This window comes from Hippoglossus stenolepis, chromosome 1 (assembly GCF_022539355.2).
Source record: "Hippoglossus stenolepis isolate QCI-W04-F060 chromosome 1, HSTE1.2, whole genome shotgun sequence".
Classification (NCBI taxonomy): domain Eukaryota; kingdom Metazoa; phylum Chordata; class Actinopteri; order Pleuronectiformes; family Pleuronectidae; genus Hippoglossus; species Hippoglossus stenolepis.
This window is the reverse complement of record NC_061483.1, coordinates 8,322,696-8,350,414: the sequence shown is the minus strand read 5'-3', so window position 1 is coordinate 8,350,414 and position 27,719 is coordinate 8,322,696. Positions and strand designations below refer to the sequence as shown.

General features: G+C 41.1%; 3 protein-coding genes across 3 annotated transcripts in view; 1 reads left to right on the top strand and 2 right to left on the bottom strand.

Moving 5' to 3' along the window:
• The first annotated feature begins 116 nt into the window (after window positions 1-116).
• LOC118104812 (fibronectin type III and SPRY domain-containing protein 2) lies at window positions 117-7,514 on the top strand. Its single transcript, XM_035152007.2, has 13 exons — window positions 117-308; window positions 504-793; window positions 1,056-1,151; window positions 1,423-1,656; window positions 2,158-2,180; window positions 2,600-2,721; window positions 3,758-3,922; window positions 4,133-4,267; window positions 4,445-4,598; window positions 5,207-5,340; window positions 5,762-5,894; window positions 5,970-6,146; window positions 7,140-7,514. The coding sequence occupies exons 2-13, from the start codon at window positions 515-517 to the stop codon at window positions 7,387-7,389; spliced, it is 1,902 nt and encodes a 633-aa protein (XP_035007898.1). The 5' UTR covers window positions 117-308; window positions 504-514; the 3' UTR covers window positions 7,390-7,514.
• Window positions 7,515-7,569: 55 nt separating this feature from the next.
• Window positions 7,570-16,282, bottom strand: LOC118104814 (KH homology domain-containing protein 4). The gene is made up of 14 exons (XM_035152022.2): window positions 16,116-16,282; window positions 15,048-15,312; window positions 14,828-14,947; window positions 14,610-14,686; window positions 14,251-14,303; window positions 13,956-14,152; window positions 13,232-13,440; window positions 12,657-12,717; window positions 12,324-12,381; window positions 11,251-11,486; window positions 10,938-11,042; window positions 9,836-9,921; window positions 9,639-9,751; window positions 7,570-9,212 (listed from the first exon to the last, which is right to left on the bottom strand). The coding sequence occupies exons 1-14, from the start codon at window positions 16,172-16,174 to the stop codon at window positions 9,082-9,084; spliced, it is 1,770 nt and encodes a 589-aa protein (XP_035007913.1). The 5' UTR covers window positions 16,175-16,282; the 3' UTR covers window positions 7,570-9,081.
• A 2,562-nt stretch (window positions 16,283-18,844) lies between these two features.
• pde8a (phosphodiesterase 8A) overlaps window positions 18,845-27,719 on the bottom strand; it is a 42,556-nt gene continuing 33,681 nt past the window's right edge. Inside the window, exons 15-22 of the mRNA XM_035154994.2 lie at window positions 25,737-25,785; window positions 25,459-25,594; window positions 25,142-25,340; window positions 23,811-24,028; window positions 23,077-23,209; window positions 21,606-21,770; window positions 21,345-21,474; window positions 18,845-21,046 (exon numbers count right to left, since the gene is read on the bottom strand). Coding sequence (XP_035010885.1) covers window positions 20,940-21,046; window positions 21,345-21,474; window positions 21,606-21,770; window positions 23,077-23,209; window positions 23,811-24,028; window positions 25,142-25,340; window positions 25,459-25,594; window positions 25,737-25,785 — 1,137 coding nt within the window. The 3' untranslated portion in view covers window positions 18,845-20,939. The remainder of the gene's footprint in view (window positions 21,047-21,344; window positions 21,475-21,605; window positions 21,771-23,076; window positions 23,210-23,810; window positions 24,029-25,141; window positions 25,341-25,458; window positions 25,595-25,736; window positions 25,786-27,719) is intronic.

The following is a 27,719-nucleotide window of genomic DNA, read 5'->3' as shown; positions in this document are numbered from 1 at the left end:
TGAACTTTAACCTTTGAGTCACATGTTCGGGGGTTTCCAGCTCCTAATAGCAACGTTATCAACAAACAGACTTTTTTCATTCATTTAATTCCCTCATTTTTTTTAACAATTGTATCAAAACAAAACAAAAACCTCTCACTGGTGTAACTTTTTACTGAAGAACTGATAATTCCCTGTGTGGATGTTTGACATTCCTGTGACAGTAATCTGAGTCCCATCTATTTCTGTCTCTGGTTGAGGGCTGAACTGCTCCGAGCGGTTGGACAGTCATGGTTGTTCACAACAGACTGGAGCGGTGAACTGTTCAGGTAAATCCGCTTGTGTTCCAGTGAATGAAGAATGTAGGTTTTGAGAAAACTCAAGCTCTTGTTTTAATATCTGCTGCAGTTGTTTTGACAATATTCTGACTGGCTGGTTTTATACTTAAAGGAAAAAATGAGTTGAGTTGAAATGATCTCGTATCAGAAACTTAAAGCGAGTTGTAAACCTCTGTCGTCCCACAGTCATTCTCCTCATGGACCTGTGTGAGATCAGAGGAGGACGACTGGACGTGATCACAGAGGAGGCTGAGCACCAGGAGTTGTTAAGCCGCGGGTCGAGCACCATGGATCCCCACAGTGTGGCATCAGACAGAGGAAGGAGGGCGACCCGGGACATCTCCACCTTCCAGAGGTTCTCCGTCGACACCGACGACTCCCTTCGATTCGAGCCCTGTGAGGACAGTCCTTCTCCCACTGGGGCGGAAGATGGACTCGATGATGATGATGATGTGTTTAAGGAGGGAGAAACCGAGGTAGGGACACCGACACTGATTTGGCCTTTTTATAAATGAATTGTGACATTTCCTTAATTTATCTGACTTCTGTCAAACCAAAACACTGAGGTGAGGTAATTCAGCTGCAACATGCAACTTCGCCACTAGATGTCACTAAACTCTACACACTGAACCTTTAAGAACTGTGGACAAACACATGCTGAGAAATGGTTTATTTTGGTTACTGGCTCGAGTGTAAAAGAGAGAAAAAAGTAGACGTGTGACTTTGAATTGTTTTCAGACAAAGATTGTCACGACCAGGAATCAGTTGCAGGGGAAGGTTGCAGAGATGGAGAACTTTGCAGGTCATCTGGAGGAAATCTTTCTCACTGTGGAGGTAACAGATTTAACGTCCATTTTGATTATTTTATTGGTGCATGATCATTTTGGAGCACTTACTTTGTTTGATTCAACTCAAAGACAGATTCAAGATGTCTGATCTTATTTTTGTTACTTGACCCAAAGAACAAAACACATCAGCTTCATTCACTGCCCTCCTTGATCTCTCGCCCCCTCCTCACTTTCTTTCTTTCCCTCTTCTGCTTAATACATAACAAATGTCTAAATCTATCCACTGTGCCACTCTGATCATATGAATGTGTGTACAGGAGAACTTTGGCCGTAAGGAGCAGCACTTGGAGCAGCACTACAATGATGTGCTGCTGACGTTGTCTCAGCGATATGACGAGCGGGCGGCTGGACTGGAGGAGGAGAAGAAGAGCAAACTGGAGGCTCTGTACAATCAGCTGCTCGCTTGTGGTCGAGCGCTGGACGCCTCCAAGGAGCTCATTGAGGCGGCCCAGGAGGTCCACCGCAGCCGGGACAAAAGGCTTTTTCTCAAGGTGTGTGTGTGTACATGTGTTTTTACCTCATAACTTTACATAGTTTCTGAGGTCCTGGTTAAGGTTAGGGGTAAGTTTTGGTTCAGCTGTGTACAATGAATGGAAGTCAAATACAGTTGCTTACATGATAAATGGCCCCAGTCAAGGATCTTTTTTGAATTAGTGATTATGGAAATGAAATATTGATGATTTTATCTCCTAAGATCAGATAAGATTGGATAAATTAATCCTTTATTAATCTCACTATGGGGAAATTTGCAGCAGCGAAGGGGACAGTGAATACAGACACTCAGTCAATATAATAAATAAGTTCATGTACACACTATAGAAAATGATATATACAATGTAAACAGTATATATCGTGTGACAGTATTGCACATATATGAAATTGCAGAAATTGAGAGAAATAGTTTACTGTACAGTTTAATGAGTGGAAAATGTGTGTCAGGTGCATTTATTGACTCTGTTGTTCAGTTGCTTTATTTTCACCTTTGTTGACAGACGGTCATGCCCACCATGAAAAGGTAATGTGATGCTGCTCAGTGAGTATTTCACATGGTGTGACACTGCAGACTAAGCATTATTGACACAGGCTAATATCATATATATTTGAAGCACAATATGCATTATTGTTTGCGGGTGTTTTTGCCTCTAGCTTCAGACTAATGTTATGTAATTACACACATTTTAAGTGTGAAAGTAAAGTCTTCGCTTTGCAAAAATCAGTTTGACATAAAATCCACTTGCTAGCTTCTTGACAAATCTCTGTTTCCATGACAACTGAGCAAGTTCCATTTACTGTGGAAGATCACAAAATGTGGCTGAAAGCTCAAAGAAAAAGTTAATAAGTGGATCTTGAGCATTTGAGCTGAGTGCGAGCATCATTCCACGTCACAAGCTTCTTTGCAACTTAGTTCAATCTTGTTTCTTGATCCTTGACCAGAATCGAGGAGTTTGCCAAAGACGAGGTTGACCTCACGTTGTCGACACGTCTCGAGTTCGACACGCCACTCGCCGATCTGTCCCACGTGAAAACCATGATGGACTCCATCAATGTTGTTCCAGGTCTGATTTACAAAGAGAAGAAGTTCAGTTTTATTATCGATACCTGCACAGTTGCCTCTGTCACATTGAGCTCATGGACACGTTGGACAGTCTGTGATTACAACCTAGAGGAATCTGTGGGGGTCTGCACAGGGACCAGTGAGCACCAGTGTCAATTATCAAGTGTTGAGTGTAGAGATGAGACGATGTTGATTAGGCCCCATCAATTTAAACATCAACACTAAGACCCACGTGACGATAGGAGATAGGACAGGACCCACCAGAGTCCAGATCACTGGTAGTGTTGGAGTAAAGCCGGCAGGTGGATGAAGGAAACTCTCAGGAGGGGGAGGGAGGTGGTGGGTTGCACAAGCAGAAAGATGTTTGGTCAGAAAAGGTGAAATCAGAGTCATAAATGTAGGGACATGCAGAAAATGGGGAAAGCAAGAGTGATGCTGAAGATTAAAGCAAGAGGAAACAGCACAAATTCGAAAAACGTTCAGTTGGAGCTTTTGCGTAAGCTTATTTCAGTGTATTACACGATTATTAACTATTAACTTTTTTCATAAAATCCCATGAATTATTTGATGAACATGTAAAAAAAAGAGGCCCCAAATCCTGTAATTTCAAGGAATGGCCAATTTGTCCAGATCTCCACAACATTTCATGGAAATCTTGTGAGGAGTTTTTGTGAGTCAAATAAATACATAAATTCCTCTTTTAAGTCACATAATCGAAACTCTTATCCTCTCATCCCTCATCTTTTAAAATTCCCGGATTTGCACCCAAATTGAATGGGTTCTTTCTTGACCCCTGTTCCATTTATACTCTCTTTATAGTTTCATGGAAATCCGTCCAGTAGTTTTTGCGTAATCCTGTTTACAAAAAAAGAACAAAAAACAAACCAGTGGACAGGGGTGAAAAGATAAGCTGCTTGGCTGAGGTAACACAAACACAGACGTGTCAGCGTTGAGCTCAAACTATAGAACAAGATGTAAAAACTGCTCCTCCACTCTCGTCTTAGAGCTGGTTAACAATGTGTCCAATCTGTAAACAGCTCCATCCGCCCCAGTGATCAACCCCCAGATGCCCGGCTCCGCCACCCAGACGTCGCTGCGCGTCTGCTGGAGCCTGTTCTCCGACGACACGGTGGAGTACTACGAGCTGTACTACAGACCGGTGCTGGAGGACACACCGGCAGACAGCACCTGTGCACCACACGGTACAACACGTGACACACATGTCTGCAGATTGCACGTTTACACCATCTACTGCTGGAAAGGGAATCTCGTTGATGTGCCCTATGAGACAAATTGTGATTTGTGAATATGGGCTATACATATACAATTTGATTGATTGATTGATTGATGTGGGAATCTGATGGAATGATTGATTAGTAACAGCCCCAATGAAATCTGTGCTTCCCTCCTAGTGAGTAAAGTAAAAGTGAAGGAGACTCACTGCACTGTGACAGATCTGCTGCCTGATGCCCAGTACGAGCTCTGGGTGACGGCGACCAACACCACAGGCATCAGCCCAGCCAGCGAGAAGGCCTTATACATGACAGGTAATAGATGACCCCCCACACCTCTACATGGACCTGTGACAGCTGAAATAAATGTTCTGTTGTCCGCACGTCCCCCTCGCACCATCTTCACATGTATTTCTCTCCATTCTGTAAATACCCCGGCCTCACGTGATTGATGATGTTGAGAATAAAGTCTGAATCCTCACTCCCCTATAGTGCCGTCGCCTCCAGTGATCAAGCAGAGGGAGTGTAGCAGCTGCCCGGAGGCGGCCATGCTCCACTGGGAGTCAGGGAACACCAACCCTGTCGACTCCTACACCGTGGAGCTCAGTGAGATGGGGGCTGACGGCACAGAGAGCGGCGTCACCGAGTAAGAACCTTTGATTTGACACAGAAACAAAACTCCAGATTGAATTGTTCTTTCGCTGACGTGAAAGCTCCACTGGATACGCAGAGTCTCACAGGCCAGTGATGATATTAGTCCTCAATGTCCTTTTAAAAGTGCATTTATGCTTCGGTGTGTCCATAAACAAAAGCCTGTGTCAGTGCTTGCTTGGGATTTTTGAAGCCCCGTGGTTTTAAGAGCTGCTGAATCAAGACACACTCTGTCCCAGAAAGATCTATTCTTAGCTCCGGCTCCTGCAGCACTTTGGGCCTCAGCTAAAACTCTGTCCTAACATTTGGGGTCATGGAGTCATTTCACAGAAGAGTCAAACCATTTATTTGAAAAGATCTGTACATGTGATTTTGCACGGAGGAATTAAAACGGTCATAATTGAGATTAGTCCATGGTCTAAATATGACAAAGGGCCTTCGAACCTCCCTGTTTGTGAGACAAGATGTTATTTCACTGCTATTTACACTGTGGTGCAGGTTTAGGAATAAAATCAAGTCTAAGAATGTGTCATTATTGTGCATTTCAAGTGTTTAAAAAAGGAAGTGATGTCAGCCCCAGGTCTCGTTGGTTAACCCCTGCAGGTCGATAGTGGCTGTGCCCACCTGTCAGTGTCTGATCCAGCTGCAGACAGGACACGGTTACCTCATCTCTGTGCGAGCGGTCAACATCGGCGGCCCCAGCGACAGGAGTGACGTCATTACCGTCTCCACAACAGGTGAGAGGCCACGTGGGTCAGCCTGGTCATGGTGGATTTGGTCAAAGAAGTTTTCATATCATTTGCTCGAGGAAAGAAGCCGCACCAGTTTCTAAACATATTCCATAGCAGGTAAAAGTCCTGCATTTAATATTTAAATAGTGCTTCATATGCAGAGGCTTGTCCCTTCCTGCAACTGCCGCAGGTTCGATTCCGTCCCGGCACTTTGCTGCACATCTTCCCCACTCTCTCTCCCCATGTCAATAAGCGCAAAAACACGACCTAAAAATATATATACATAAAGATATATAGCTAAAATTTGTATTTCATTAGATCATTGATATTTGTAAAGATATAAAACAAAGCAATTTTGACTTGAACAATTTTTTGCACATTCTTACAATGAATGTGCAAAAATACTTACAAATTCTTATCTGTGCAGGTACATTCTTCCGTCTCCTGGAAGACACTGCTCACCCCTGCCTGTCCCTCTCTGAGGACGGCTTCACTATGTTCTATGGAGACGAGGAGCTTCCCATTGGTGCCATGGGCTTAGAAGACAGAACCTTCACCAGGTAAATGGGAACATTTGAGATTTCCTCTTCTAGTTGAATATACAGCGTGTGACATCAGTGTGTGTGTGAGTGCAGATGTGTGGCTGTGCTGGGAGATCTGATTCCAGTACGAGGGAGACACTACTGGGAGGTCGAGGTGGACGATGGGACGGAGTTTAGGATTGGAGTTGCATACGAGGACACAGATAGGAGCTCGTACCTCGGAGCCAACAACACGTCCTGGTGTATGAGACACATCGTCACTCCCTCCAGGTAACCGCTCAACATCTGTGGATATTCATGTTGTTTTCGAGAAGCCGGCTTTAAAATCAGCTTGACACAATTGAGTTTCATACTTTATGCATCAACAGCCTTTTTTAGTTTTTCATTAGTCAGTTATAAAACATGCAGTTTGTACATTTCTTTGTCTGTGAATCACTTTTTCTTTTGAAAACACAAGGATTAAATGTGTTCCCACAAACCCACATAACTTCCAACACATGAAATATTTTCCCATAATATTGTTTTGTCATTTTCATGTCATGAGTTCGTGGCAAAGGAAAGTTAGAACCTCAATACTTTTCTCCATATTGGATTTCTTGAAAGAAAAGATAAACTAAAGTAAATACTTTGTGCAAAAATTCTATTATTCCACATTAAATGTCATTAACAGAACTGAACGTGTATAAAGTTCAAAACACTATTTCAACACTTGTTATTCTCGTTTGTTTTGCTGAGAAAGACAAACTGGGAAGTGGCTTTTTTCACAGAACTGCATAAACCAAGTAGGTGCAGTTTTCAGTCAATCTGAATTAGCTGAGTGATGCTCTCAGGGACGACTACTTCACAGAAACTGGGCCATGAAGGTATTTTTAGCCAGAAGAAAATTATTCCTTTCCTCAAAAATAAAAAAACTAAGCCCATCCGAGACAGACCCAGAGTTAAGAATATTTTACCTTAAGTGTTGCTATGACAACTCTTCTTGGGGAAAAAACAGGACACATGAATTGTCATGTTTAGTAAATCACGTAGAGGAGCCGATCACACAAGCCCTGATCATGGTTAAGATTGTGGGCATCATCTGAGATTCTGCCAACACAAGATTTAACAATCACAATTATTTTTAGACAATGTTGTCTTCTTTATTCTGCATCTTCTTCACTATCAGAGCTAGAAAACCATCCCAACAGGATGAGAGGAAAGGTTCTATATTTAAAACATTTTACTGCAACCATTAAGTTTACATCTTTCCCCCCCCCCCTTTAGGCACAAATATGAGTTTCTGCACAACGGTTGGAGTCCTGACCTGAGGATCACAGTGAACCCAGACAGGATAGGGGTGGCGCTGGACTACGAGGCGGGGACTCTGTCCTTTTTCAACGTGGCCCTGGAACAACACCTACACACCTTCAACTGTCACTTCCAAACTTATGTCCTGCCTTGTTTTAGCCTGGACAACCCAGGAGCTCTCACTGTCCACAACAGCATCGAGGCTCCCCAGTACACATTCATCTGACACCAGCAATCTTATCTGGACTCCTGATGAAAGAAAAGCCTGGAAGGAAGTGGAATAACTCTGGTGTTATATACTTAAAAAAATAGTTGTGACATCCCCAATAAAGAAAAGCAGTCAATAAGTCAAAAAAAAAAAATCTGCTTTTCTTCATCTGCAGTAGAAAAGGTGTGTGATCCAGAATAAGGGGTTTTCAGTTGTTTTTATTATAATATTCCATGGGAACAGGCAAACACCATTTTCCAAGATAAGAAAAAGTTTCACTGAATTTTACAATATGTTCTTATATCATCAGTTACTCTGCAGCAGACCACGTGTCCAAAAGGAGGAAATAAGGAGCTTGTTTGATTAACAAAGAGGCATTGGAAAATTAAAAAAAAAAAATGAAGGTTTTAAAGAGAAAGAAAAAGTTTTAATATTTAAAAAAGGAAAAATCCACCATGAATACTTCCACACTGTTGGCTTCTGATGATGTGCTTCTCTGGACCCATTTGTTTAACGGATGTGGAGAAAACTTCAAGACAGGAACACAGGGGATTTATATTCTCTAAAACCACATCATCAATGTCCTACACGACATTAAGCCACAGTGTTTTTAATGTGTGGCATTTTATGTCATGTGGCCACGAACAAAATGCACAAACAACAGCGTTGTACTTTGCAGGGCATCTATATTTACATTTGCTAAATAGGTGGATATTTAAAAACAGGTTCACACCAAATGTGTGAAGGATCAAAGGCATTCTGAGAAGCTAGGAGAAAAAAAATTTTTTAACAAAATGTGCACAAAGGAAAAACAGGACAAGAAAAGTAAAAACCTTAAGTGTCCAGGAAAGCAGCAAACATCAGAAGCTGGTGCCAATTCAAAGACAAAACATATCAGGGTTTTTTTAAAGTATATTCAAACTGCTTATAAGTAATTTAAAACTGGAACAGTACATGCTCATCTGTTTTCATCAATCTGCAATCACCATTAATCAGGGTCAGTCACTCTGTTCCTTTATTTGAAAACAATGTTTGTGTTCACTTCTCCATGCGTTTGATTGTAGTCAGTGTTTCTTTGCAAGTCGGGTCCATTATCAGCAGGCTCACATTTTCAGCTGAAGCCCAAAAATTCATCGGTTAACATTTGAAACGGTAGAAGTGGATTTTCCATAAGTGAAAGGAAATTTGCGAGAAAACGCACCTACGACACCAAGTGAGGTAGAGTAACTTATTGACATCACCACCTAAACATAACAAAAAGCTACGTTTTGATTATTATTTTGGTGATTGTGTCGTGCATCAGTGATGAATCATCTCAGCAATTGCCAATGACGATTGCCCAATCCTGATCAATGCCATATTAAACAGCTTAGACCTCACGAAGTGTTGTCATTGGGCCCAACATTGATGTCTGTGGACAAAGTCACACCAGATATTTCAAACAAGTGGGGTTTAACGCACCAGAGAGAAGAATGAACAACTGTAATCTGCTTGGATGGAAGCAAATAAGTCATTTTACTGAGAGAAAAAAAGCAAAACCACAATTCTTTGTAAAGTCAGTAAATCAGGAAAAAACACTGGTGTAGTCTTAAAACAGTGCATGATAACACAAAGGTGGATTTTTCCTTTAATGGGGTCTGAGAACTGCGGAGGCATACTGACTGTAGAGTTTGTCTGAGAGTATCCTGGACAGTGGGGATGGGGCGGGGGTTAGGAGTTATCGGTCTTACTGCTGTGTGTCCTCTCCTCCTCTTCGTCAGAGGAGTCTCCTCCATAGGGCACAAGCCCAGATGCATCTTTGTCCACTTTAGACTTCTTCTCGCACACATCCTCTTGAACACCTGTAAGGGCACAATAAAAAGAGAGAGAGAAGAGACAAGTAGAAAGGAGACATGGGAGAGAGACAGGGAGGCAAAGAGAGGGGGAGAGACAAAAGCAATAGAACAAAAAGGAAACCCATTGAGGAGCCCCATGTTAGCGGTGGTTTTTGAGTTCGTTTGATCCACAGCCAGGGGGGAGAAGATATCAAATCAAACGGCAGCACAGCACACATCCAAAACAGGCAGGTCCGGGGACACATGTTGAGAGAGAAAACAAGGGAAAGACAAAAAACATATACAAGAAGACCGTGTTAGAGGGTTCTACCAGCGGAGAGATTCACACAGGTCTCCCACGCCTCCCCCATCCTCCACAGGGGGGGGATGCCATTTCATGCAACAGACACCAGTAATCAGGCTGAGAATATTAGGACATAAACAAATGCATACCCATCGGCGCGGTGTTGCTGGGCAGAATGGCTTGATCGTCTGTGTCTCTCGGCCTTTTGCGTGCAACGGGCGCAGGAGCTACGAAGAGCGGTGGTGGCGGCGGCATCAGAATTCTGAAGAGAGAAGAATGTCAGTAAGTACACGACACAAGATCTGTGAAGAACAACATACAAAGGAAATGAGATCTATTAACAGACCTTTCTACAGCTTTTTCCTCTCGAACACTGGAGGCAGGAAGTGCAGGCTCCTGATGAGCAGGACCCTCTAGAGAGCGGCTGGTTGGCTGAAATGAAAAGTAAACTTTTAACTTCAGCATGTGAGAACTCTACTTTCAAACCTTAAATGCTTCCAATTATTTGAAAGGCTGGATTAGGTTAAGTTTATTTTCTATTTACCCTTATCAAAAACATATTCTCAGCTTTGTTTGCTACGAGAAACCCTTGTTTGAACCGCAGTCAATGTCCTCTTGCATGTGTGGGGACAATAAAACTGAAGAAATGAACTAGTTGGAACCAAATGTTCCTTTTACTCCATTTAAAATCTGTTTCTCTTTACTCAAATTCCCAAAAAATATTAAAGCCATGATCCCTAAAAATACTTTTCTACAGTGCATACATCTGCCATTTATCTGAGTCAGTCGGATCTGGACAAGAAAGTTCTAAGTTGTACTCCGACAACTCAGCCTGTGTCATAGGTACAGGTTTCAACTAGTTAATTATTTAAGACCACAATGAAAGGAATTAAGACCCATGTCAAGTATGGCAGATAAGGATTATAGAATAAAGAATAAACCTCAAAACACTACATAATCTTGCAAGCTAGTTTGTGTGGTGGAGGTTGTATTAAATAAATGTTAATATCTTACTAAACAGACCTAGTATATAATATTCTTATGTATTTGAGACTTTTAAAGGCTAAAAATAATCTGAACATAACGTTAGATTTTTTTTAAGACTCCAGGGAAACCCTGTATGTAGACAAAGGTTAAAGTTACGAGCAAAATTCAAACCATTATAAAAAGACAAATTTAGATTATATTGGTCTAAACCTTCAAAAATTTGTCTTCTGAGAGACTGAAGGACTTTCTGGGTCAAGTGATGTTTGGAATTTCCAAATGGTCGGCATTGTATCTTTTTCCTGACAGTGGCACAGCTTAAATCCACGCATGTGGCTAAAAAAAAAAAAATTAAAAAAAAAACACAATACACTGCCAGATCGATCAATGAATAAAATACATGTTTGTATTAAAATGGCTACGTATAACTTTCAGTCATGTGTGAGTGTTTCTCTTCAGTTTACCTTCTCCTCCTCAGCTGCCTCATGGAATTGACGTTTGGGGCTTTCCGAGTCAGGAGGGGTCTTTAAAGGTTCTTCAGGCTCCACTGTCTCACTGCTGCCAGGATCCTGAAGTAGATCAAATCCAACACACATACACTGATGCTGCAGCAGGGTTGCAAAAAATACTAAAACTACTCAATGGCCTTGCAATGTACAGAGTACTGTATAAACGAGGTAGAAACCTTAAACAATCCATTTTATGAACTATGTGATGTGTGTGCACAGATTCAAACTGGTGCCCTCTATAGTACGCGTGGCAGCTTTAATCAATTACCTGGACGAGATAGGGATGTGGTTTCCTAGGACACACCGGATACTGAACCATTGCCTGAGAAGATGGAGGGTTTGTCGACATGTTAGAATGACTTGGTGGACCATTTGCATTACTCCAATAACCACGGTCTCCTGGATACGCTGAATAGCCACCAGCATACCCATTTGCTGGGTAGTTATACCAGGACCCCTGGCTAGAGTAATTGCTATTAGGTGGATATCCATGTGCTGGGTATGCTGAAATGAAAGTACAGAATGTGGCGTTAACAGCATGTATGTTCGATAACAGGGTGTTCTGAATAATTTGACCAACTATTTCAACCTATTGTTGAACCACTACTGACGTCAAAGTAGGGCTGGGCGATATGGCCTAAATCAAACATCGCAATTTTTTTAGGCTATATATATATATATATATATCGAGATATTTATAAATCTCCTCTAAATCACTGTACAAATGTTATATTCATAAAAGTCCCCAGGAAGTGGCTAAGCTAGTGGACGTTTAGGCTTAAAACACGGAGTAAATGACCTCGTTTCAAGTCGATTAATGTCGGGGCTTGCCTTCTGATCATTGAGCAGCTGTGGATCATAGAGGGAACTCTGTTTGCACTGTTCTTCAACAAAGTCACTGACCGGCTGCTTCACGTGAACGCACCTCGCACACACACTTCCACTCTCGCTGGCGTTAACACCGCTCATGTTCATTTGTAAACTGATTTGTCTGGTTCAGTGTTCAAAGAATATGAACAATTGTCAATCATCGTCTCTGAACGCTTGTCAACTCGCTGGGGCTTGTCTGCTCTGGGAGGGGCATGAGAAAGGAGAAGTGAAACTCAGAATTTGATGCTTCTTAAAACATTCACGTGACAATTTATACTCAATGGTCGCGATAGTCATTTTATACATGGCACGTGGTAAAAGTCGTGATACATAGAGTATATTCGTTATATCGCCCACCCCTACGTCAAAGTATTAATCACCACAGGAAGAATGCAGTCTGTTAGTACCTGGTTATTTGGGCACCCTGTTGGAATTTGCCTTTTCAGATACAGTGTGTAACAGAATACTCACGTTGTGTTGAGCCTGTGGCCGTGTACACCGACACCATTCGGGTATGTTCGTCCCTCACCTGAGGGGAAAATAAAAAATGTTTAAATACCTGGATAAAACCAAAAAGGCTTTAGCGATACATTTTCAATAATTGAATTGTGGGTAGGTGCAGAGCACGCAAAACCTATCTCTGGAGATCAGGTGGTTCACGCTACCACTTTTTCCTTTTGGAGGTGGGTATCAGTGAAAACTACACACTTCAACAGCTTCACTTTCTTTCACCTCCCATTAGACTTTGATTAAATTCCAATCACTCCACATCTTTATTTATGATGACCGTTATCATAAACTTACAGTTTCCAGCAGACTCTCAGTGAGTTTCTTGGCTCTCTCCAATCCAGTTGCGTTTGGGTGACTGTAAAACAAGTTATATTTGATGAAATACATTCAGGAAAGGTCTAACAGAGACCACCAAAAAGTTTGAGCATTTAGGTTATTCCTTCAACTCACCCATGATTCAAAACATTTTCTGCAATGAATGTCATATGGATATTCACAAAATATTTATTTCATGGGAGCTTGCAATCTTTTTAGCTCTATTCCAAATAGTTTTAAGTTGGGCCCTGTGAGCAAAGATTTATCGTGTTTGTGATTTAAACAGGTTTCCTAAGCCTCACCGACCATTGGATTGTATTTATACTGAACATCTAAAAGAAGTCTATGGATTTTCCAAAAATGATAATGTCAATAGGTATTGCTTAATGATTTTACAACAATGTTGATAAGAATTTTAATGATATATTTTTCCCCTGAAAGAGGAATCTTTGATCATCAACTTCAAATCTTCACTAGTTTTGTTGAGTTTTAAATTAACATCCTAACAGGAAACAAGAAACATTTGCAAAAGGGAGTATTTAAAATGAACACACCTGATGTAAACATAAAGAGGCTCAAAAGACTCTCGTTTTGATGCTTGTTCAATGTAGCCAGATCCTTTCCCCCTAAGGAAGACTCGAGCCCCCGTCTCTGTCTGGATGTGACTCAGGTACGAACCTCCCGGACCTTCAACGTTTTCATTCACATTAAATGAAGGCAACGTCTGGTCCAGACCCACAAAGATCTTTGTATGCACAAAACTCTGAGGATAAGAAAAAAATAATTGATTTACTAACAGATCCTGCACATTTAAGTTTTTTAACTAACATCTAAATAAGGTTAGCTAGTAGTAAAACAGATTTGTGAGCAGATGCAGTTATCCAAGGCTTTCCACTGTAGACCAGGGATGTTCTCTCTGCTATTTAATGTGGGAGGTGGGTATCAGTGATGGCAACATGGTCTTCACTCGCCTCACTTTCTTTACCTCCACTTGTAAAATCTTAACTCTAATGCAATTATAAACCCTGTAGAACTGATATTCAACATGAGACCCCACTATATGCATGTTACTTTGAGTAATTATGTCATGTGGGAATGTTTCAAATCCTGATAAAAGTGCTTTACATATGTTAACTCGTATCCCTGGTGAATTCTGCGACTACCTACCAATACACTTTGAGGGCAACGAGGCAATCACCCACTCAATGAAATTCACATTTATAGGGCCGGCCCACACTTCTGTGTAGGGGCTTTAACTTTGACATTATGTCTGCCTACCCCTGAATAAGGAGCTGAAGGCCGATGTCCCTGGCCTGGCACTGAGTTGGCGTTTGGCATCCGTGGTGCAGAAGAGGAGCTGACAGGCCGAGGGGGCTGAGGGTAGAGTGTGAGTGCAGGCATTACCGGCACCGTTCGTCCTCCTGATGCTCTCAACAGGTCCTCAGAAATGATCTCCTTTATCTTTATCACAGCCTCTGATATTAAGAAAACTCAACTCAGATGTCTGATACATAAATGTGAACAATGACAGATTCTGCATATTTAACACATTTAAAAAAACTACGCCACTTACTATTAACGTTATCTTGGGTCTTTCCCTGGACATGCAAATACAAAGGTCTTTGTCTAAAAGAAAGCAAATCAGAAAAGTCATGAACACAGAACTACACACATTTTTCCCATTACCATTTTACTTACAATTTTATCCCATATGAACATGCATTTTATTTGACGACATTGCACTTCTAGTAAATTTGTTGGGATTTTCTTGGCAAGAAAGTAAGCAACACATTCTTGTATAGCTATAACTAGTCCAAACAATAAAACATAGATTTCTTTACAAACTACATGTTCCTAGTCTATTATCTAGTGATGTGACACTTAAATTATGGATAACTACTTTTGCAGGAACAAGATTGTCTTAATACATACCCTATTCCATGCCCCTTTTCAGTATCGCTCATGAAATGACCTTTTGTTGAGACGACTGCTCCGCTACACTTCCGGATCTGAAAAGGGTGATAGAAACAATAAAGACATAAGCATTTTTAGAAAACATTTGTTCAAACTGAAATACAACTTATTTCCTCATTGTCCAATTTTCTAAAGTAATGTGGTGTTTTAAATGCAACACTACCATGGCCACTTACCTCCTCTTGTGTTTTGCCTTTAGTAAGAAGGTCCCGACAATTTATCGGTACATCATTTATGTCGACTTCTGTGACTACCATCTCTTCTGTGGTGGTTGACACGGGCACTTTTGGAGTGATCTAAAACATGTGAAATGATAAGGGAGACTGTAAGTCCTCTAATGACTGAATAACCAAGACTTATGCTGTTATCTGTAACACATGTTCAAATCTTGCACACCTTTGCAAGTAATGGAGGAGGAGTCAGCAGCTTTCCTTTTGCCATTAACATGGCATTTATTTTAGCAGCCATGGCTGCAGCCATCTCAACCCCTCCCTGAGGCGCTGGGTTTTCTCCTGTTTGTTGGGAAAGTGTCGTAGCTGAACCAGCGGTGCTGACGCCTCCAGATAATGAGACTGGGTGGGCTGCATTTTCACTGCTTCTCTGCTGCCTCACGTCCACACTCGGTTTAGGTACTGTCGTCTGATCCCATCTGCTTAGGCACCTGAGAATGAAACCACAAAAACATAGTCACATGAGCATTACACAAATTTAATAAAGACAACTGACCAGGCCTTAAGATGATTAGTTGGAGCTTATTGAAAACTTCGAGATTTCAATGACAACTTTCTCACGTTAAAACTTTCCTGAGTAACCGCTGAAGCACTAAACTATCGTGAAAATGAACGAGGGGCCACAAATGTCACATTTTACACGTTGATGTCCCCAAACAAGGGTAAAACATTAGACAGTCAACAGCGGAAACAACGACACTGCTCACGTTGTGTAGATGTTGTACCAAATAGTGCGCCACGTTAGATGGGAACCACAAGTACACGGTGTAGTTTGAAATGATTTTGATTCATAAAGTCTTAATCTCTATAACAAAAACAGCCTGGGTTTTTCCCTCCAAATCAGCAGGGATAATGGTAAACGGTGGATTGTTTAGTCTTAGCTATGAGAGTTAGCTTGTTCAGTTAGCTACCGCTGCCCAACACTAGAGCTAAGGTAGCTAGCCTAGCAAGTTAGGATCTAGTTTTAGACTTTCATATTTACGGCATTTTGATGTTAATCTAATGTTTACTCAAGCGTCCGGTTTTTCTGATGACATATAACCAGATTATCCAACTGTTGACTTTGAAACGCAAAAATCACAACACGCGGGCTAACATTTATTAGCAGGCCGCGACCGTGTATGCTAGCTGGTGCTAAAGTTCGACTGCAGCTAGCATTAGCTCAGCCGGTCCGTGTAGCAACACTCGCGTTACCGAACTAAAGTGAAAACGGACAAAGTAAAAGGACACTTACGGTGTTTGTCCAGTCATTCCCGAAGACATAGCACCACTCCACCGGGTCTGCAGGGACATAAAAACAGTTTCTAGTGGAGTTGACGGTGGTGGACGACGGCCGCCATAAGTCTGCTGCTCTCCGGCGACTTCTTCTGACGAGTTGTCGCGATGTGTGACCCGGCGGAAGTGACGTGGTTTCCTCCTTATGTAACACTGCGCCTCACTCAGCGCCACACGTGTGGCTCGTTAGGAAACAGATTCACTCAGTGTAAACAACATGGGCGTTAAAGCGATGCGGGATTTTCAGCCATTCAAGTTATAAGCAGGAAAATACAATGAGTACACGAGCATGACCTTAAAGGTACAGCCAGAACTAGTTCATGAAACAAAAGTGTCTATAATTCAGAATGGAAACACACATCCACACAAATGTGGCTTTTTAAAATAGTTTTAAAAACATGCTACATTCTTGGAAAGTTTACTAATAACAGCTGAAAAATATAATGCGCTTAGAACCTAATTGTTTTACTTATGTTAATCTTAAATACAGTATTATATAACTCTTACTCCATCACATATTTTTATATGAAAACCTTTATTTTCATTGTAACCTAGCATTCCGTGACATGAATCCACATCTGACATTTTTAGCAAAGCAAACGAATCAACTCTATTGAAAATTCACAGAGTTATCAACATTATTTTATTTAGGAGAGACCTCCTGCCTCACATGTGCATTAAAAGGAACAGCTGCATGTACCAAGGTGGCCTGGGTTTGATTCAAGATTCAACTGTGACGCTACACAAACAATATGCAGTCTGATTAAATGTAAATGTGTTTTATTCTAGTGGTAGAATTAAAACAATGTGTCTGACACATCCTTTGTTTTTAGTTAACTATTGTCAATGATATTGAGGGGGACAACTCTCTGGATAGGGGGTTCCAGACCCCCCCTGTCCCCCACCTAAGAAATCTGTCCCTGGGTGTCAGTATGCGTGAAATGCCACTTAATGCGTCATGAACTGGTTTGGCTCACAATGGCTTGCTGGCTAACGTAAACATGGTTCCTGTTAAACTGGAACACTATCAACTCGGATTATTAGGGTGTGACTTCATTCCGAGTGCCGAGTCTAACACGTAATGGAACGCATATTTAAAGATGGATGACGAGTATTCACTTTCTCCCAATGTCCAGAAATAAAGCTGAAACATCCTGGATACGAATGTTGCCATCTTGTGCATTTGGAGCCAGAGTCTGTGCAGTAGCGATGAAGGAATGGGGTGTCGACGTCTCGTTGATACACGGGGCAGACCAATCTTGAGTCAGTCTCAACTGTCAATCATGAGGTTTCACCTGTTTTTATAGCATCAAATAACATGCTGATGAAGATGAAGAATTATGACTTGAACATACATCAGTGTGATAGGAGCTTCCTAAAATGAGAAGCCATCTTTGAGAAAAATGTATTTGTTTTGTATTTTGTTTGGTCCATGTCCAATCCACTAACATGGAGGCGGCATTTACAACCTATACTACAGCCAAAACCACTCCCTCATTCACTCCTCCCAATTCACTCTATAGAGCGTGCTATGTAAATGAATATATAGTGAGCTCACCAGCAAAATGAAAAAAAAAAAAGGACTGTGGTCATTTCCTCTGTGTCCATAATTGTTGTCGCACAAGTTGAACATGGCACATCAACATCAGTTGGTTCATATCACACTGAGCATATTTTTCCACATGAATAAATAGAAAATATTTAGTGGCTGCAGCAGCTTTCAGCTCTTTTCCAACAAGGCTTCTAATGGTCGCTGCCTTCAATCGAGGCCCATCAGAGGCTTTTCTATTCTCTCCTCTCATCTTTGAATGTGAGTGCAGTGTGTGATATGTTGCTCAGTTAGTGACCATTGGTTGAACACAAGTTTTCATGACGCATTGTTGGATACAACGAGCTGAGTATACCAGGCATACGTATTCTCACTAAATATTCAAAGAGCTCTACAAATTGCAAACTACTCACTATATTGAAAACTATAGAGTGAACTATACAGTTAGTAGTGAGTGATTTCAGACACAGCCTTGGAAATCATGACGTAGACAGCCATGTTCACTTCCTGATTGGTCCTTATCTGTCACACCACATCCTTCCCTGATTTGTCACGCTCTTATCTCTCTCTTATTACATTGAAATTATTATTATCCGAATTTCCTTTTGGGGAAGTTCCAAATTGACTCAGGATTTGTTTTAAAGATATCAACCTACTGATTTAAAATGTTTAACTGTAGAAAATTCCAAAAGAGTTTGCAAACAGTTTGGAGGGCAACATGACAATAGCTGTGTCTAATCACAAGCCTTGAGAATGAGGGGTGGGGGGGTAGCAGCAGTCTGTGTATGCTTTAATTGTTTTCAATATATTTAAATGATTAAGGCGGAGTGATCTGGAGGTGAGGAGGAAGGCTTTTCTTATCCCAGTTTGGTATTACCTAGCATTCTACCACTGCTGAAAAAGTTAGCAAGAGGAGAGGTGGAATTGTTCAATATTGGTGATATCGAAATATGTCCCATTTACAGTATTTACAGACGTACATACAATCTAGGTCATTCCTTAACCTGAAAATGAAGATGGTTCAAATCAGAACAACAACAATGTAAAAGACATTGTAGGCTTGTGAAGAATGGGTGAGAACTAAAATATAAATAAGAGGACAGACACAGACTTGTTGCAGGAAATAGACAGCAAACTTATAATTGACATTATTTTTATTTTTCATTGAATAGTTTCTAATTTTTTCCGTGCCTTCAGACCAAGATGTGAATCAGAAGGAACAAACAAATCCCCTGATCGCGTGTACAATTCTGTCATAAGAGAGAAACAAAGATAACCATGGTCAATACAGCTTATTAACCACCATTTTCTTAGCTGTTATGGCATTTATATACTGTTTAAAGAGGACATATTCTTAATAAGCAACAATCTTTAACATATATTAGTATCCTAATCTGAAACCAACCTTGAACAAAAAGCTGTTCCCTGGGTTTGTGCATAAGGGCGTTGGACAAGTGGCCAAAGTAGAATGATGTTTGATCAAAAATCAATGCAAGCTGGCCTCCAGGAGACTGCTTAAAGACAGTGATAGACAACTCTGCGATCCACATCCTTCGTAACCATTCAGTTCTCTGTATACATGCTGTGTGGCCATCCAATTCACAGGTACTCAGATAGCTAGAGTGGCTGATCTCATTTGCTGCAAATCCAGTGTAAAATTCATTGTCTATAAAAATATTGAGATTTACTTGAACATAACCTTCTGACTACGTTATAATAAAAACTCCAGATGTCCGTTGCAGTTGCACAGTGGGATGTACTGTATAAATATTGTATAAAATAAGGCAGTCTTTTCAGTAGGATAAACCAGATACAAAAATTTCTGGGAGAAAAAATTTTCAAGTCCAAAATGTTTTCACATATTTCTGCTGTTGTCAAATGTCAAGCGGTTTACAGCATTAAACCAAGAGTAAGGGATTGTTGCAACAATGAATGCACCCACGCACCTACAGCCCAAACACACACTCCCCCTCCCCACACACACACACACACACACACACACACACACACACACACACACACACACACACACACACACACACACACACACACACACACACACACACACACACACACACACACACACACACACACACACACACACACAAACTCCTGATGATCAACAATAACAGCTTATTCTCCAATGCAACATCCCATCCCTGGACAAATCACTGAGACGTAGACATTTCTAATATTGTTTACAGTGCAATACAAAAGTGTTCATTCAAACTGGTACTGTACTTTTGATAAGAAAATAAAATGTTTAATATGGTAATGCTTCATATGAATAATAATTGTAAATTGTTGAGTTATAGTAGTATTTGTCTTCATCAGCTTTGGCTTCTCTTTCTCTTTTTTAAATTCATTTTTTGTTCTTATTTATTTATCAACTAATTCATTTATGAATTTTAACATAGAAAATATGGAACATCTACGAAAAATTAACATACCAAATCATCTGTAATTAGTTACCTATGATCATGATGTTGAGGTTTTCGTCTCTCAGCAGTGGCCTAAAGTTAAGATCCACTCCCTGACCCAGAAAGAAAGCATCCCCCCCATATGTCCGTGATGACAGCTACATGTCAACTTAGATGTGTTTCTGAAGGGCACGTGAAAATATTGCCCAAAACAAGCATTGGAGTGTTCTTTCATGGTGTGGCCTCCAGGGGCAGAAGGAGCAGTCCTGCCTTGCTGCGAGCACAGGGATGAGATCAAATGTGATGATATGGCCTGACAAGGACTGGACACAATATCCAGACCACGCTTCCATCCGCTCCCCCCTTCTTCTTCTTAAACAAGCAGTTTTTACTTAACAGCAACTTCACAGGCAAACAGGAGAGCCCACATGGTGATTAGGGGGACGGATGCTTTGCCAAAAGGCCTATAAAGGACCCTCTCTCAGTTATGTCTCTTGAACAGCTACACTGCGAATGCCTGAGAGGCACAAGAAGTTCATAAGGATGCCGTTTGTGTCCGTGTCTGTTTGTCACAGTTCTCATCTGACAGGGCCGTAAAGCCAGCAACGTTTACTGCTGCAACTGCCTGTCAGGAAGTCCTTCTGTGGTTTTTCTGCATCGACGAACGTGTGGACGCTTGGCGTGCTACAGAAGCAGGAGAGTGAAGGCGAGGAGGCCCTTTTGGCTGGCTGGGCTGGCAGGGGGAGAGAAGCCCCAGCAGGAGAGAGGACGGCTGCCCCGGACCGCAGCGTCCCAGGGCTGAACACTGCTGTGCCTACTCTGGAGGCGGTCGTAGGCTGTGCAGCTTTCTCTCGTCCAGGCCTTTCCAGTACTTGAAATTGTTGTCCAAGTGCTGCATAAGATTGGGGAGGTCTGCAAAAGCTGAGGAAAAAAAATATAAAAAGTTGAAGCACTATATGAGATTTGTCACTTGTTTTTAAAATTTTCCAAGGACTTTACGTTTTTCGTCTGTGTTTGTTTATTGGTCGGTTAGTTAGCAGGATTCCACAAAATCTACTGAGTGCATGACCACGAAAACCCGATGGAAGGATGTGGTGTGGTTAAAAAAGTCAAAGGTCTCTCTTTAAAATGCGTAATAACATATCCTCTTAAAAAAATGGATGAAATAAAAACTAATAATTGTTTTTGCACTGTAGGTGTCTCTGCTGTGTAGTCTTACCGTCCCATGCATCGAACATGTCCGTAATGAAGTAGTCTATGAAGGAAATCTGGGACTTCGGGATGCTACAGGTGTTTCGGTCAAACACTGGCATAACCACTGGTAAACCTTGTCTCTTCTCTTCGTCCGTCTGTAGCAGAGATGAAGGCACGAGTGATCATCACGCACAGTAATACATGCAAGAATAAATGACAAAGAAACACAGTGAAGCTGCTTGGTCTTTCTCCTCTCACCACAAGCAACTAGGTTTTTTCTCCGTACCTGTGCAAAATACTCCTCTGAGATGCGTCCAGCCCACTCTATGCAGAGCTCCTGAGGCCTGCATGGATTGGAGATGTCCGCACACTTGATCAGCATCCGCTTGACAAGGATGCGATTCTCAGGAGTCGTCAGAACGCCTTTGACAGATTCCTCATCACTGTTTCCCTAAAAAAAAAGAGAAGTAAAGTTCCGCTTATTAGTTGCAATAGACGGCTCTTTATCGCAAAAAGCAGCTGAATAGGTTTAAAAATAACTGAGCGTGTCTGTGCATGAACCCAAATGGGGGGGGGAAAGCTTGCCACTGGCATCAGATAATGTCTTAGTTTTCTTAATGTCAAAGGAGAGTCTGTATTCAGTGTGTGATAGATATTAGTTACACATGTAAAAGAGTAGAGCATGCTTCATGCTTCATGCAGTCACATGATTTGCAGGCTACTGTATGTTTCCAGATCAAATTCACCAACAATGATGTTAGACAGAAGTGCAGAGGGTACGTCGGAGTATAAGAGACACTTTAAGTGTAAAAGAAAATCTGACATTTCAAATAAATAATTTTAGGCTACGTGTCATCTTAGAGGAAGAAAATCATCAGATCAGCCTGTCGCCTGTGTTAAAAAACAGGAAAGTGGAGCATCTTGTTAAGTTATACCTTATTATAGGTTTCACAATCAACAAAATACTTTATCTTTTGACTCATCAGAATCACATTATCTTAACTATCAAGACTTAGAGAGATTGAGCATAAAACAGTCTCCTTGATGGTTATGTCCTAATTTTTCGTAAAAAAACCAAACTTCAATATGGTCCTAATCCTATGTTGTAAGAAGGACAGAAGTAAGGTTCTATGTGCCAACGTGACTGAGGTATCCGTTTTATTCCTTCAAGCCTCAAAGTTAAATACACAATTACACCAGTTATGTGACAAAAATAGCTAAAACTCTTTATCAAAGCTTGTACCTTCTTTTATTGACCTTATATCAAACTCATTCAGGTGAAAGTTTTTAGGCAGTGATTTCATTCAATATAAGAACTTAGGGATATATCATCATCGGGTAATTTATTTGTATTATTCCTGCCTTTAAGGGGCAAGAGCAATCTTAAATGTCTGTGTTGAGCATTCCTCACAGAGATGAGAAAGATGTTACCAGGTTGTAAAATTCTCTCCCTGCAAAGATATTTGTGCCCAGGCAACAACAGGCCACAAGTCCCCTGCACCGGTATCCCCATCTCCAGAGCTCTAACACAATTGTTGCATGTGTACTGTTGAAGTAAGTGTGATTCTTCAACAGCACGTGACACTATGACAAGACAATGTTTGTATAAATGTGTTTATATGAATTATCTGAATGCTCCCGTGTGTCCTTCCTGCTCTGACTCAACACTGATCTGTTTGCAAAAAATTGGAATGACTATTTCTACACAGGTAGAAACAATTAAAACAGTTGAATTTTCATTTAATTTGTAATCTCACCCCGTTCTCCTCCAGAGCAGCCAGTGGCTTGTTGATGCTGTTGACAAATTTGTTAACATGTTCAAAATGTTTAGTCATCTCCGTGGCGAGCACCATGTCAATGATGGCCTGTCGTAGTGTTCGATATTCATTCCTAAAGAGAGAGAGAGAGAGATTGACAGACATCAGATGAGAGAAGGGGGTAAAGGCAGGAGAGAGAGAAGAGAAGAAAGAGGGAACAGAGAGATGACAGAGTGGTAAATAGCACAGAAACCCGTGTGAACAGTTTTCCTCCTCTGACTGCCATGACAGTAGCGATGAATGGAAGCTTTGTTCACCTTCCCCCTCTGAGGGGACCAGCACATGTGAGCTTTTCTGCTTTGGGACTCAAATCACATTACTACCCAGCCGCTGTCAACACACACAACACACACAAACACACACAAACACACACAGTTGTACTTCACGTGCTGTCTGTATCATAAACTATTTATCATAAGAATTGCAATACTTTAAACAGATTCCAAATAGAATATGGAGCTGCAATGATTAGCTGCAATTATTGGTTTAAATACTAACTTCAAATATATACATATATACAATAATATTTACTTCAGACTTGAAGCCACACACTAGAACGGCTTTCACCTACTTTACAGATAAATTTGACTCCGTTCTCTCTTTGGTGATCATGTGATCTTCAGTTGAGCAGATAACAGAAAATGACAACTGTCCAGGCGTCACAAATCTCCCACCTTTCAATGTTCTTGAAGATGTTGCACTTATCGTCTCTCGTGGTGATCTGGAAGGCCAGTGCTGCATGGTGGCTCTCTAACACAGCTGTGTCATTGTAGAGGATGGCGAGCTCGCTCCCCGCGTTGCACAGGAAGCTGTTGGTGCGGCCCGGGTGGTCCACATCGTGCACGGTAGCAGCGATCAGGGCAGCCACCTCGTCAATGGGATCCAAACTTTGCTGTAGGTGCACATGACATGAAAAACAGTGAGACAGTGAGGATGTTGGGGAAGAAGAAGTAGTAGCTCTATCTTGTGAAAGAGAGTTGTGATTAAATAATATGATAATCCAAAAAATGTTTGCCCTTATTTTAGCTGCATTTGCAAGAAATGCAGATTTCCTTAGATTTCCAAAAATATGGAACTAATTCAATTGGCTGATAATAAATGTGTACATGTCACCGTCTGTTAGCATTATACATTTACACTGCAAAAAACTTGCATAGAGAGCAAAAAGATTTGTAATTGCAATTGTAGGCATCATGATAATTTATTAGGTAATTTATTGCTCACTGGATAGTTTTTCATTACATGTGTCACAGGGGTGTAAAAAGTACCAAAATATTAGCAAAGGAAACAAAAATAAATAAATAAAGATCATCAAAAATAGTTAATAATTCGAATTATCTCTCGCAACTGTCTGCAGAGTTTCAGGGATCCATTAACCTTGGGTGATGTAACTTCACAGTTCGCTGGCTAGGCCAATGACAGATCCCTCCACTGAGATCAGAAATAGACAGTTTGGTAATCAGCTTAGCATGTGCAGGCCCTCAACTGCTTGTTGAGCCACTGACACACTTGGGGAAAAGACCACGACTCTCAGGATAAAGTCGACTATGACAGGACACCTGACAGTCAAGACTGAGCAGGGAGCCACGCTTCGTAGATATAGATAGAAAATCAACATACTGTATGTGTTTGGACCCTCAAAATGTTCACTGCCACTTACTAACCCATATATCAGCTAAGCTACTTTTTAAAAAACGCTCTGATAAATGCTAATAATGGGCAATAAAGCGGCAACAATTATTAATATTGTGGAGTCTATTCTTGACTATTTTCTCAATAATTAATCAAAGGTTTAGTGAACACAATTTCAGCAATAAAAGTGAATTATGACCACAAAATATCCTGGAAACCCAAACCACGAAGGACCAGCAAACATGTTGTTAGAACAATAATCATAATAAAAAACATTAATAATCTTTTATCAATTTCATTTCTGTCCATCAGCTAATTTTTCATTTTAAAAAAGCACAATTTTATTTTGTATTATTAGTGTTTGTGAATTTACCTTGACCCTCTCCTTGCAGAGGAAATAGGCCGTTGCGTGCAGGACATCAGCTGCATGACTGGAGTTGTGGTAGGAGTTACTGGAGTGGTAGTTAGCTTCAATCAATTGTAGCCAGGAGCGCAGAGTTGCCTCAGGGCAGTTTAGGAATTCACAGACCCCAAAGCGGGAGAAGATCTTCAGGCCCAAGTAGGTCAAAGGCCTGCGGGAGGATCCAGCACAGTAGTTTAATATAAACTCTCATACCAAGCTCTCCTTCCATGCTAAATACAATTCGACACAGTCCCTCTGGTCTGGCCGTAACTGTGTTGTTGCCTCACCGTTTCATGGTTGCGGCCTCCAAGTTGAAGACGTCAAAGTCCCAAGAGTCCTCAATCTCCATGGTTTTGGCGATACGAGGGGGGATGTCATTTATGGACAGAAGAGTTGTCAGCTGGCTGGGGATATGGTGGGCATCTGTGAGCAAAGGAAGAGACAAGAGGAGGCGTTCACATAAGAGGGGGAAGTGAACAAATAGTTGTTCCCTGACTCTGGATGAATTATACAAGGAGAAAAAAAAACAGAGCAATTCATATCATCATGCTTTATGTAAACTTACGTTTTGTGGAAAGTATGTATTCGTTTCCTGACAGTCTGCGTAAACCATCCTGTGAACATGAAAGAAAGAAAAAAAAAAGAGTAAGGGATGGAGGAAGCGAGTGTAAAAAAACTGACTGAACACATTCAGTTCATTAATTCATCATTTATCCTTTTCGAACAGACACATGTTGGTTGTAGGAGCACGGACCTAAACTTTAAACTACAAACAAACTCAGATTTAGCCACAAGTCAGGGAGGAATTCCACCAGAGAAGTACTTAATAAAACATTACTTTAAGTTCACTTTTTAAACATTTTAATTTGGACTTCTGGGGATCAATGACGTCCCAAAAGCTATAACTGGAATCTCGAAAGCTTACTTTGTAATGATTTTCCCATAAAACACAGCAATTAAGACCTGGGTTTTAAAAATATGAATTGGATTATGGATCTCTCTGAATGCATCAGTGCATTTTGACCAAGTTACACAAGGAAATGCGTTTTGACAGAGGCAAGAGCGGAACAAATCACAACAGTATGAATAAAAAAGAAAAAGTTCCTTTTATTCGTGATGTGGCAATATTTTGGTGGCTTTGTTGACACCACATTTCGTTTCCCCACAACAGAAGGAGTTTAAAATATTATAACCATATTTATGAACTGTAATAGATGAGTCATAAATGACTCCAGAATAGAGGCACATATGTCAGATCATCTTAAATGTCATTTGTCTCTGGGCATCTCAACACCCCAGTAGTTAAACAACACTTCTCAGTGCTATCAGTCGTATTTAACAGCATATAAAGAAATGGGATAGTAATGGACTATAGGGTATTTAGCCACACTAGCACTTTGGCTATCGATGCATGATCCTCGTAGGACGGTTCTTTCTCTAGCGCCACCATGAGGCAATTGTGGTTTTGAAATATCTTAATATGGCATTAAATCACATTTATAAATGAATGCTCCTCATAGGCTGAATCAATGACCTCAGTGACCTTAGGCCTTTTTCTCGTGCCATTATCATTATCCGTGAACTTGTCCAATACGAAATACCTGCAAGCTAATTTCATGCTAACTGGAAACTGAGGCTGATTGAGCTAATACTGAGTATTTAGTGCTAATAAGCAAATACTATAACTAGCTTTTGTCAACCACAAGCATGCTAGCATATAACTAGCTTTCTTTACTGTGAGCATGTTAGCATATAACTAGCTTTTGTCACTGTGAGCATGTTAGCAGGTATGTAGCATAAATCTGTCTCTGTAAATAAAATCTTAGAAGCCTAAAAACATGGAAAACATTGTGAGAGTTGAACCCTTCACTTCTCTCAAACATTTTTGCCACTCGTCAGCTAAGCTACTGACAGGCCCATATCATGCAGCCATATGTATTTTGGGCGTTAGCGGCACATGGGTGTGTGTTGCGAGCGAGTGAAATGTTTACCTCTCAAGTGAAAAAGGAAGAGCAGACTGGCTCATCTTTGACCCGAGCATTGTCTCATGATGGCGCTGCCTCTGTACACACTGGCTATTTTAAGATTTTCTCCCCAGAAAGATGACAGCTCCTCTCCTAGCGTCGACTGGCTCTTCTGAGTTCAGGCCTCGCACACCTCACACCACGAGCCAAGAAATAACAAATGCAACCAGGCACCTCATAAACCAACTTGATCGTACATAAATAATCCTCTAACCCCAAAAGCAAACCTCATGGTTTTCCCGTTTCATCAGCCTTTACCACTAGAATTACATGTGACACCTCTGTGTCTCCAGAGAGCGCATGTATAAGTGAAGCCATGCTTATTCATCTGATCCAAAGAACAGGATGTTTCCAGGCGTGCGGAGCCGAGAGGAAGAGGTTCATGTGAGTGTGAGTGTGTGCAGGGTGAGGGGGGGAGAGAGGGGAGACAGGGAGGGCGGGGTGGGTTTTCCTCTCCAGCCTACAGGAGCACAAAGGACAATCTAACACTTCCTTTGGGGTCGTTGCCAAGACTGCCAACTTGG